This window comes from Globicephala melas, chromosome 2, assembly GCF_963455315.2.
Source record: "Globicephala melas chromosome 2, mGloMel1.2, whole genome shotgun sequence".
Taxonomy (NCBI): domain Eukaryota; kingdom Metazoa; phylum Chordata; class Mammalia; order Artiodactyla; family Delphinidae; genus Globicephala; species Globicephala melas.
The window spans coordinates 1,076,516-1,088,898 of NC_083315.2; the positions used below are offsets into that span (position 1 = coordinate 1,076,516).

Sequence of the window (12,383 nt, forward strand, 5' to 3'; positions counted from 1 at the left end):
ACTTGTGGGTTCGAGAGAGAGTAGCAGATGCGCACATGAAGTCCTTCTGTATAGGAGACCAGGTCAGAGCAATGGGGTAGTATTTGCAGGGAGATATGATCAAGATTTTAGCTATTAAAATCTTTACAAGTTAAAAAAAACAATCAAGTTGAGCGGGGAAAATCTGCTAAGGAAAGAGGACAATTCCAAGAGTAAAATGGAACTCAATGCAAAAGTGGCAGTTTGGGTCTTGGACAGGAATTTGGACCATCCATCCAGTTATGGAGGCTAGCAGTGTATTCAGATGGAGGAAGGCTGGTAGATGCAAGGTGGGCGTGGGCCAAAGCTGTTACAGATTTCTGATTCCATCTATCATCTCAAGAAGCAACACAGCAAGGACTGGGGATGTACCGTCAGGTTTAGAAGAGGTGAAACAGCTGTTGAAGAGGGCAGGGTAGACAGATCAGGGAAGTTAGTGGGAGGGGGGTGAGGAACCCAGGGAGCTCTTTTCAGAGTTAGTAAGGTGTTATGTTTTCCTCACGCATGCAGGGAATTGAGCAGGGCTGTGGGTTAGATATGTAAAGTGGAGGGAGAAGGCAAGGATGGAAGGTATTTCCAAAGGACGACTCACAACAACAGATAATGGAATCTAAAGTAGGCGACGAGATGAGATTTTTAAAAATGCGGGTAACATTTGGACGTGTCCTTTAGTAACAGTCAATTCTCATTATCTGAGAGAGCTGTGTTCTATAAAGTCACCGGGAACGCTAAACTTCTCCTGGAGGAGCAAAGGGTTAGGTTCCTAAGATCCTGAGGTCACATTTCGTCAACTGACCGGTACCTAACTTTGTTTATGTGAGTTCCTGTTTAGACATCTTATTTAATGTACTGTTGATTTACCAGCACTGACCTCATCACGGCCAAGAGCACTAATGATAACCCTAAACGAACAGGATGCAGGACACACGTTTTCTCCACAAATACTAGATAGCAGCTCAGCACTACGCCTGGGGTGGGGGTGTGGAGGCACTTAAAACACGAAAGCCACCAGTAAAAAGCACAAAAAATTTGCTAAAAACATGACACCGTATGTACTGTGAAAAGCACATCTGTTTACAGCGCAAGAGCTGATGTAACAAGGCTGAGTGTCGTCTCCTTTAACCTCAGTAGTGCCTGTCAGGCAAGTCACATTTTTCACTGTGCACGTCCACGAACCCTTGGATACTGATTCGGGGATTACAAATACATTGCAGTGAGCAGGTGAATTCGCAGACATGGAATGTGTGAATAACGAGAACCGACTGTACACTGCCTAGAGCTGTTTGCTGCGTGTCTCAGCCCGGTTTGCTGCTTTTGATCAAACGGTATATAACAAGTTCAGCAGACGTCTAATGATCAAACAAGAAATTAGTAATAAATTTTGCTGCCAGCTTTCAAAAAGTTTCTGCATGAGATTTATGTATTACTTTCTGTACTCTTCCAATCTGACGTCTTTCGTCTTCAGAGCAGTTGTCACAAAAGTGTTTAGAAACCACACTTAAAAGACTCCGGTTTTTCTTTTCTTTTTTTCCTCATTTCAGTCACTGGCAGTTTTGTTCTTAGTTACTGACACCTTCGGTGGGCCTTAAGTGGACTTTACTAGTCCTCCCAAACAGCAATAATCTTGGCTTTTGGCAGGTAGATGTGACAAATAAGGCTACGTAATTATTTTTTTTTTCTTTTTCCATCAGCTGTGATTTCTGGGCCTTCTTCCCCGCATCATTCCACCTCTTCATTAGGTCAGCCATAATTAACTGGTTGGATACCAATTAAATCAGTTCTTCGGAAGGACCTTGTTTCTTCTGATTTGTTTCCTACCTCACCTCTTTCTTCCATGTAATCTGTTGTATGTTTAGTGTATGTTTATTACACTTCATTCAGTGTTGCCTTACAAGATGTTTAGAACAGAAGGAGAAATAAAACCACCTGGATACCACCGCCGTCCAGGAAAGCCTAGCTGGGGTGACAGAGTTGATTTTCTCCCTCCCAACGTGCCAACGCCGCTACTGTGCCTGGAGCGCGCTAACAAATTCCCTTGACAGCAATTTCCTTAGCACTCCCCAGGCCTCCATTCACATGCAGAACCTCCAAACGACCGCACGTGAGCAAAGAGGAACCAGAAGAGAGAAAAATGGGAAACGAAGAAAGGAGACGGAGGGGAGGGCGCGGCTAGGGGTGGAAAACAGTAAACAACACTTTTTCCAAGGTCCCCCCTCCCCCACGCGTGCAGGCGCATCGCGCGTTTCCAATCAGCGGCCCAGGCGGCGCTCGCTCTTCCCCCACGGACCCCCCCCCCCACCCGGGGGGCGCAGGCCCACGGGCTCCGGGCGCTCCGCGCAGTGACCCGGAACGCACGCCGCCCTCGCCCCGCGCTTCCGGCGGTGACTTACTTCTAAGACGCCGACGGCCCAGGGGCGCGCCCTGCCCACCCCAGGCCGCCGCGCGGGCCTCCGGGGCAGCTCGCGTCCCTGCGCGCGGAGCGGGCGCCTGGGCCAGCGTCCGCCCGCCGCCCAACCAGGGGCTTCCCGGTCGGAGCCCGCAGGGGCGGGGGCGGCGGCCCGCGCGCTCCTGCGGGACGCCTCCCCGCCCCGCGCCGCCGGGCGCACGCGCAGCAGCGCAGCCGCCCTTAAGTCCGCGATGGCTCCTCGCGCGCCCCACCGGCCTCCTCCCGAAGGCGCCGCCCGCCCCGCGCGCCCCGGGGCCCCCGGGACCAGCCTCGGGCGGCTCCCCGAGCCGGACTACCCCTAAAGTGGAAGGGCGGCGGCCGGACGCGCGTGTGCGAGCCCGCAGCGGCGACCGGAAAGAGCGGACGGGTCGCGAGGAGGCGAGCCAGGCCGCGGAGGAAGAGGAGGGCCGCGGCGAGCCGAGGTTTGCCGAAGGCGGCGTTCCGGAGCGCGCGAGGGTGGGAGAGGAGGAGCGCGGCGGAAAGTGCCGAGGGTTTCCGAAGGCCGCAGCGGCCGAGTTGCCCGGATGTAGTTGGTGGAGCGGCAGCGGCGGCACCAGCGGCGGCGGCGGCAGGAGGAGGAGGCGGCGGCGGAGGAGGAGGACCCGGCGGCGGCGGCGGCGGGGGGAGGAGGGGTAGCGGCGGCGGAGCGGGAGGAGGCAAAGGCGGAGGAGGCAGTCGCTGCGCGCGGGGCCGAGCCGGACGCATCTTGGTGCCCCCTCCCCCGGTTCGCCGCTGCCCGGCCTGAGCCGATCCGAGCTGAGCGTGAGCGTGGTGCGGACGGAGGGGATGGCCCGGGAGCGCCGGCGCCAGTGACGGGGAGGTGCTGAGCGTCGCCGAGGGCGCGCCGGGCCCTGTGCCGCCCGCCGCCTGCGCGCCCGCCCGCCGCCCGGTCCGCGGCCGCTCCCCGTCCCCGACACACGCTCACAGGCCGGGCATTGATGGTAATGTATGCGAGGAAACAGCAGAGACTCAGTGATGGGTAAATCGTCTTTTCGTTTTGGGGCAGCGGGGCGGGCGGCGGGGGGGCGGCTGCTCCTTATCTGGGCCGGCCTCGCCGCCATTTTTGTTGTTAACCCTGATCCGGAGCAGCCGGGAGGGGGAGCGGCCGCGCGGGCGGCGGGCGGCGGCGGGCGCGAGTGTGCGTGTGCGCGCGGGCGGGCTCCGGGGGCTCCGCGGGGGGGGGGCGCCGGGGCCCCCGGCCTCAGGCCGCTTCTCTTCCTGTTTTCCAGCTGTCACGACCGGCGGGGGGACGCGCAGCCTTACCAGGTACCCGCGGGCCGGGCGCGGGCTGGAGGGGCCGGCGGGGCCGGCGGGGCGGCGGGGCCGGCGGGGAGGGAGGAGCCGCTACTCGAGCGCAGGCTTCGCAAGCCGCTGCAGGCCCTTCGGGGCCACGGCTCCGCGGCGCCCGCAGCCTGCGCTCGGCCCCCGCGGCGCTCGCTGTCGAGGTGTGGGCGCTCATCTTGACAGGTGACTGGAGGAAGCGCAGCTCCGCGTGGCGAGCGGAGCCCATCTCGGCCGGGCGGGGCCGGACTCGGGCCTCTGGGCGGGAGGGACTCGGTGGGGCGAGGCGCGGGGGCCTCTGGAGCCACGCTCCTTTGTAGCGGGGCGACGAGAAGTTGCCGGAAAGGTGTCCAGAGTAGACGCGAGGCTGGGGCGAGGCTGCCGACGGGTTTGCGACTCCTGGGCGCGCGGTGGAGCGCTCTCCCTTCGCAGTTTGTTTTCGGGGCGGCTAAGTGCATTGCTAGTGGAAGATGGCGCTTTTGTTCCTGCCGGAGTTGAGGTCTTTGGGTGCTGGGGCAGCCGCTCTAAGTAAGGAAGGTGCTTCTAGTGTGTGCGTGCGGCGGCTGCACGTAAACCTGTAATTTAAAAAAAAAAAAAAAGTCCTGGTAGAAGTGGCCCCTGATTCCGGCGGTGGGGCGGGTCTCAGACATGGTTGGCAGCGCTCAGATGACACTAGAAGCAAATACTTTCTGCGTCTGATCCCTTACCGGGTAGGAGAGCAGGTTTCTAAGCTGACGGTAGTGTTACTGGCCAGCATGATTTGTTAAAAGCCCAAGTTAAAAACCCTAGGCCCCCTGATGTGCAAAACAGTGTTCATTAGTTTGCATAAGTCAGAGGTCAAACCCTGTTGAGCCGGGCCCTCCAAAGCATAATTGATGATGCGGTTTGAAAGACTGCCATGTCGTGGTTGTCTCAGATACGTTATTGCGAGGGAGTTCCATTAAGTTCCGCCGTGATAGGTCAGAAGTATCAGCCAGCGTTTCTTTCTGCCTCTTAAAATTATTTCCCGCACCTGCAAGAGCAGTGAAGTCAGGTCCCAAATGCTTTACATGGGTGAGTCCAAGCATTGGAGAAAGTGACGCTTTTGTGTTGTTGGATTGCAGAAACCTGTGCATGCTTGCTTATATCTTGTGTCTAGCGTAGCAGTTGCAGAGCAAAAACGGGATGACGGTAGTACTCTCCTTTAGATTAAACTTTCTAATTCCCAGAAAAATTTATTGAGGAGTTAATTTACCAAAGTGTCTGATTTCTTGTATTTACAAGATAATTAGTGGAGTGGATCTTTTTTTTTTTGAATGTGGTATTTTGATTTGTATGAGGAGCCTTACAGTAACTCTTAGTCATTTAGGTCTTGTTTGAATAACTTAAAGACAGACTTGGAAAAGGAAATTTTAATTTTCTTGATACAAATTCATAAAACTGAAGTTAATATGCCAAGTTTTACAGTAGAACTAACCCAGAAAGTTGAGTTCAATGTTTTAATTCTCTTATTTTTGGGGGGGTGATGTTTTACAGGCACTTAAGTATTCATCGAAGAGTCACCCCAGTAGCGGTGATCACAGACATGAAAAAATGCGAGACGCCGCAGATCCTTCACCACCAAATAAAATGTTGCGGAGATCTGATAGTCCTGAAAACAAATATAGTGACAGCACAGGTCACAGTAAGGCCAAAAATGTGCATATTCACAGAGTTAGAGAGAGGGATGGTGGTGAGTAGCTTTTTGGTTGAAACTTTCACATGTTGGTTTTTCATGATAATTCTGTATAAAACAAAAGGTGTCAGTCATGTTTCCAGCTTGCAGACGTTACTGTATGGTTATGTCATCAGAATATTTTATTTTTATTTATGTGATTCCCAAACAAGTGATGTAGAGATAACAGATGCTGACCTGAGGATGCAAAACTGGACTCCAGTAGCTGATAGAGAATGCATTTATGAATGTAGCCTACCAGTACTTTATTAATGGTGAGGGAAAAATGCAGGACGTTTTTCCAAGAAAGGAACTTTCACCTCTTCAAGTAAAGATTTCAGTTTATTTGGCTTGGTTTATTTTGAGATCCTTGTTTCTGCTTGAATTTTTTTTTTTTTAAGGAGTTCAGCCGTGTCTCCTAATGGTGAAGTGCGAATTTAAAAATTTAGTAGGTATTTTGAGACAGTTCACAGGTTAAAAAAATCATTTGTGATTCAGAAAATTTTTCTTAACTTTTTGCTGTGAACATTTAAATGAGATTTTTCCTGTTCCCTAGGATCTTATTAATGTAACTTGTATATTTCTTCACATATTCACCTTGTTAAAAGCCTCAGTGGTATAAGGGTAACTTCAGCTGTTCCTTTGCCTCAAGTTCTTTGTGGTAGGTGGAAGGCCAAGAAAAAAAGTTAAACTCTTAACTGTTTCAGACTTAATGTGGCCAAAATTTACCAAAATAATCAGATTTCATGTCTAAAGAATGCATTGAGGGATAAACCAATTTCCCTGAGGCAATTAATCTCTATTTTTCCCTGTTATAAGATCTTAAATTGCTTAATAGATAACGTGTTCGAAATAAATATACCCTATTGATTGTGCCTTTATAAACTTCTAAGGAAACTCGGTAGTCTCACATGGCTTTCTGTCTGATTTTCAACTAGCTTCTCAATATTTTGCTTTTACTTCAAAAAAAAAAAAAAATCCTGCATCTTCTGGTTCTCTTTTTTGCCTCCTAGGGTAGAAGTCAGCTATACTCAGTATGATGAGATATTGGGAAACATCGGTCTCCTCTGTATATAATTACTGGGTTGAGGAAATTAATAATGATCAGAAGATTGCATTGAGATGGAACATTTGGATGGTTATTGAATGGGAGGGGAATATAGTTCTCCATTAAATATAGTATAGTTTTGTGCTACTTACACAGATAATCTGTATATTTGTTTGTAAGTAACAGCAGATGGGTTTGGTTATTTAGCGTTACAAGTTCTTGGACAGAATTACTTAAACTATTAACGTTTTTAATTTTGTAGGTAAGTTTTCATAGTGTATGTGTAGTCAAGATGATTCTATTACCAACCACTCTTCTGTAGTGGATTTCATTTCAAATGTTAGCTCTTAGAAGGCAGTATTGTTTGCACTGTATTTTGCTTTATCTTTAAAATTTTGGTGACTGTGACTAAACAGGATGTGGCACCTCACCTCCTTATGGATAAGTATCCCAGGTTCTCTTTTAGTGATTCTGATCTGGTTATCTATCATGGATCCCCAAATCCAGGAAGGAGGTCATTTTAAGTACTCTAGGAAACTTCTGTAAATGCTTTCATACATTTACAGTGAATCACGCCTGGTAAATTCTTTTACAGGTGAAATAATCCCAAGAACATTTTGTTGCTCATTCATTCAGCAAACATTGGGCATCTGCTATGTGTCAGCAGTTGTGTGGTATTCCTGGAAGTAATGCTAAGATGTGATCCTGGCCTTGAAGCTATTCTTAAAGGCGCTGACTCTGGAGAGTCACCACCACTCTGGTGGTGGTCGAGCTGCTTGCTTTTTCTGTACTTTTTCTTTCTTCATTTTGATTTTAGTTTTCCTTTCTATGTGTAGTCCAGATATTTCTTGTTTGCTTTTAGTTTCCTTTTTATTTGCATCTGCTTGCTGATGGTTCTTTAGCTCCATTTGTAAAGAAACTTATTTTTCTGATCTAGTCCCTTGCTCAGTTAAAACCCCACTTTCTGATTTGCTTTTTTAGCTGTTTGCTTTTCTTTCTCTGGAGGCTTTTAACTAATACTAACTTCATCCCTGACTGTATCGTCTCTCATATACCTGGCTACCATATTACTTTACACTAGGTAGGAATAATAATGAATACCATAAAATCAAATCTACATTCTTGAGCTCAGAGTGCATCTTTGATGTTAATTCTGTGTTTTAAAGATGTGAAGTGGTGATTCTTCCCTCAGTTAATACTGATATATTTAGTCATTATACTTTGACTCCAGGTGTTTTTTTGTTTTTTCCTTGCTAATGAGAGTTTGAAACAGATTTAAAGGGAATATGTAACTTTATTACAGGCATTTTTATTCCCTGAGATTTTTATCTTTAAATAAATATGAATTCAGGGCTTCCCTGGTGGCGCAGTGGTTAAGAGTCCGCCTGCCGATGCAGGGGACGCGGGTTCGTGCCCCGGTCCAGGAGGATCTCACGTGCCGCGGAGCGGCTGGGCCGTGAGCCATGGCCACTGAGCCTGCGCGTCCGGAGCCTGTGCTCCGCAGTGGGAGAGGCCACAACAGTGAGAGGCCCCCGTATCGCAAAAAAAAACAAAGAAAAAATATATATATACATATTTTAGATAAATGTCCACATAACAGTCAAAGCCATTATCCAAAGTGAAGTGCAAGTGAGTTGGATTATCTGTGCACTCAGCATTTGTAAGTAACAATTTAATGTAAGAACAGGTTACTGTATTTATTGAACTAATTTCAAATTGATATTTATTTTAGGATTTAAAAAAAATCTCATAATTTTAATAAGTACCTAATTTAAGGATGTGTGTACACCCCCCCCCCCCCCCCCGCCAAATGGGGCTTTACTGGCATCTGTCCACATCACAGCATATTTTTTTTCAGTAATTCACTAGATTTCTTCCATGGCACCTTGGATTTCCTTGAAAAGTGCCAATTCAGAGTAATATATAAAATGACTTTAAGGTATATCGTAAGTCAGAAAGCAGGGATTGAGGAGGATCGTCACTCGCAGAAATCTGCAGCTAAAAAGGATTTATTCCAGCTTTGTATGTGCAGTTAAAAGAATTGGAGGTTTTTATCCTGTAGGATTTATGAAAGGGAATGTAGATTATCTGTTGTAATTAAGGGAAATTATGTGACATTACAGCTTACCTAGAAGGTTGTTTAACTTGGTGGAATAAGTTATTTTTATATATTTCCTGATCTATCTGCAAAGTATCTTTTGTTTAAAAATAACCAAAAACAAGAATCTTAAGGTACACTGGATTTGGTTTTGCAGCGTAGACATGTTTTTAAAGGTGCAGCTTGCATCCCCCCACTTCAGAAGTACGACAGCACAGTACTGGTTGAACTTGTACTTCTGTGGAATTGTAAAACTCTTTCCATTTCGTTAAAGTGTGTTTTTCTTTAACGAAACTAGTCCTGAGCATAATGTTACCAAGTAACTTTAAGAATGTTGATAGTACAAATGAGTTGAGGAACGAGGGATGTCTTTACAAGGGTTCTGTAAAGCTGTCCCACAGAACTTCAGCCTCTTGGGGGTTGTCCCATTTTTCTCATCATCCTTCTAGGAATTAACTGTCAGAAACATACTTGTTAGAAACATCTTTTGGGGGGAGATAGCTCCATTGGTTAATTGAAAAATATTCTGTATCGGCTCCCTGATTGGTGGGACTTAACAGTGATTTTGCATAGCTTTTGAGTTAGCATTCATATACCTTTGAGTACAAAGGAAAAATTGCCCTTAGTGGTTACATTTCTAAAGATGTTAAAGTTTGTAGCTGCATAATGAAAGCTTTTATTTTTTTGTCATTTAGCTATATCTGGAGAAATTTGGAAATGTATTTAATACAGTTGTCAAATGACAGTTACTGTAACATTTGAAGGAATTGTTCAGTAGGGAGTATTTGGGGATAATTGGTGTTCTTACAGTTTTTAAAGTATGATTTAGTAATGTTTTAGTATTTTCACATTAAATAATAGACTGATAATTGCACAGTATGGTCTTACGGTTATTCATATAACTTTACATTTGGAATAAAACGAAATATGCTGTGCATCTGTAATGTTAGAAAGTACTATAAAAATGAACAGTCTCATTTGATCCTCATTGACCTTGGAAGGTAGATAGTACACATGGTATCCCTGTATTACAGTTTATAGATGAAGGAATATTTACTTTTATGAAAGGAACCCATAGTGACAGATTAGTCTAGAAATTAGTCCTCTCTACTCTGGTAACTTGTGTACACTGTTGGAGATGAAACATTCAGGCATATTTGAACTTTATTTGGTGGGTGTTTACTATATTACAAATTAGTATAAAGATGACTTGATTTGTATCTTAATGCTCCGGATACATCTTAATGAATTATAGTAGGTGTGCGTGTGTGTGTGTGTGTGGTTGTGGTTGTGTGGTGTGTGTGTGTGTAGTTCTAGACGAGATGATCATGTTAGTGTACTTTTAAAAATAAGTTTTAATGGGAAAGCTTGCCAATTTTACTAGGAAGAAGCCATTTTTCTCAAGTTAAGCCCTCGTATACAGAGGCTTGTTTTCAAAGCAACTTGGAAATTTCATACAGAATCTAAAATTCACTGATACTTGAATTAAGTGTTTTCTTGTCTAGTGAAAATAGATAAGTATTACCTATTTTTATTGGTCCAGTGTATATATAGTAAGGTAATAAACTAGGCAGATAGGTTTGCATTGGGTTTCCATAGGAAATAGGTATTCCATTTCAAGAGGAACAGAATAAGGTTGGTGGATAAACAGTTTTAATTTTTCAACTCTTCAGTATTCCTTAATTTTAGGAAATACTTGCTCTAAAGATTTGTGCGTGTGTTTGAACACATACCATGTCATTTGTCTTGTAGTCATCACATTTTAACCTATTTGTTATTCTTAAAAAGGTGGTTATTATGTATTTATGATACAATGGATTTCAATTTCACAGTCAAAAATATTTTGGAATGGTTTAAGGCAGTCTCAGTTGAACTTTGATCTTTTAAGGCAGTCTCAGTTGAACTGTTTTAGTTGTGCAAGATGTATTTAAAGTTCTTGGTGTAACATACTTAGGATTTCTGGTCCATAATTCACAGAAAATTTATATATTCGAGGTTGTCTTCCTGGTGAGGCTCTGTTTGTCTTATTTTGTTGTGCAGAATGGTTTTGATTTATGTAGGGAACCATTTTGTTGATGCTGGAAAGAGTGGAGCTAGCAGTGAGCTGGGGTATCTTGGTAGAGATTCTGTACCTGGGACCACATCTGTACCTGGACTCTGCTTCTGCGACCCTGTGCTAAGAACTGGAGATACTGTTCGTCAGTCATTTCAAAACCAGTTACTTAGGGCTTGAAAATATATCCTATGAAGACTCTCCTTTTTATGATTTATATGATGCTTCATAATCTCGAAAGCCCTTTTACATTGTTTTTCACCTGGTCCCATAACCCATTGAATTAGGCTGATTAGGATTATTCCTGTTTTACTGATGAACGTATAATCTAATTATTTAGCCTACTATTGTTGAAAGTAGAAAGCAAGTCTTTTTGCTACACATAAAACCTTATCTCTACCTTAAAGTTGTATTCCAGCTGTAACCACTTAGTACACATCTTCCTGGACTTACAGTGGGGTTACTTCTCGATAAACCCATCAAAAGTTGAAAATATCGTAAGTTGGAAATGCATTTAATACATGTAACCTACTTTAAATGTGCTCAGAACACTTACACGAGCAAAAGCATTTTGGGTAAAATCATCTAACACAAAGCCTGCTTTACAGTAAAGTGTTGAACGTCGCGTGTAACTTACTGACTGCTGTACTGAGGGTGAAAAGTAGAATGGCTGTAAGTGTAGGGGTGGTTCGCCTTCTGGTCACGTGGTTGACTGGGAGCTCCGATCCTGAGGGCGTATCCTCCTGCATATCGCTCGCCTGGGAGAAGAGCAGAATTCAAAATTACAAGTATGGTTGCCACCGCCTGCCTGTTGGCTTCCACATCATTGTAAGGTCAACAAATCCTAAGTCGAACCGTGGTAAGTCTGGGACCGTGTGTACTTAAAGTAAAACTGTTGTCCCCTCCTCCTCTTGCCTGGACTCTGCAGGAGCCTCTTGAATGGTGTCCCACATCTTTTATGCTTCACACAGCACGTAGCCAGAGTAGTCCAGTTAAAATGACAGCTTACATCGCTGTCATGCTCGAGACCCTCCCTTGACTGTGTTACTTACCGAGGCCTGTAATGAGCCCTGTGTAACCTGCTGTCTGGGTACTTCTGTGGCCTATTCCCCTTGTTGGTGCCGCTCTGTCCGCACTGGCCCCGCAGCAGGTTTGTTCATCTTTCTGTATGTCCCCCTGGTGCCGTCTCTCCAGTAGGGTGTCCGCTGAAGTACCACCCTCTCCCAGAGGCCTTACTTGCCGTTGCAGGCACTCAGCCGTCCTGTCATCGCCTGTCCTTCCCACTGCTTTGTTCCTTCTTTGTACTTAGGTGACCTGATGTTACCGCTTTCTTGTCATTGTGTTACAGCACGTGTTCCTGGAAGTTGCCGTGCACAGTGCACCCCAGGGTTTATGGGGGGGACGTGGGTGGGGCACAGGACTCCAAGAACACTGTTGGCGGCATGTTAGGAAGGGGGCGGCCTTGCGAAGAGCTTGCACAACTTTGTTAAACGGTCAAGGAGTACACTAACGACACAGTAGATGCGGCATTTTACCTTGACGAAGGCCTGAAGTTAGTAGCTTGTGGAAGGGCTGCAGTTTGTGAGTTACTGTCAAGTGATGGAAGGAGGGTTATCTGAAATAACCCTTTGAAAATTGTCACCGACTGTGGATGGATGTGACCCGTAACTCGGACGCTGAGCTGGGGTAGCTGGCAGGTATTAGAGGCGTATGTCTCTGTGCCATGAATCCCCGTGTAGCTTGGTC

General features: G+C 46.0%; 2 protein-coding genes across 7 annotated transcripts in view; one reads left to right on the forward strand and one right to left on the reverse strand.

Annotated features, from left to right (window-relative positions):
- MPP7 (MAGUK p55 scaffold protein 7) overlaps positions 1-2,426 on the reverse strand; it is a 413,704-nt gene extending 411,278 nt beyond the window's left edge. The window contains exon 1 of the mRNA XM_060291639.1: positions 2,409-2,426. The gene's annotated coding sequence lies outside the window, so the exon portion shown is untranslated. The remainder of the gene's footprint in view (positions 1-2,408) is intronic.
- A 207-nt stretch (positions 2,427-2,633) lies between these two features.
- WAC (WW domain containing adaptor with coiled-coil) overlaps positions 2,634-12,383 on the forward strand; it is an 84,795-nt gene continuing 75,045 nt past the window's right edge. For 2 of the 6 annotated variants that reach the window (XM_060291662.2, XM_060291691.2), the window contains exons 1-3: positions 2,988-3,443; positions 3,694-3,730; positions 5,261-5,456. In XM_060291662.2, the coding sequence (XP_060147645.1) occupies positions 3,403-3,443; positions 3,694-3,730; positions 5,261-5,456 (274 nt within the window). In that variant the 5' untranslated portion in view covers positions 2,988-3,402. Of the gene's footprint in view, positions 2,887-2,987; positions 3,444-3,693; positions 3,731-5,260; positions 5,457-12,383 lie in introns of those variants that run through there. The other 4 variants (XM_030832326.3, XM_030832332.3, XM_060291686.2 and 1 more) reach the window with 3 other exon arrangements.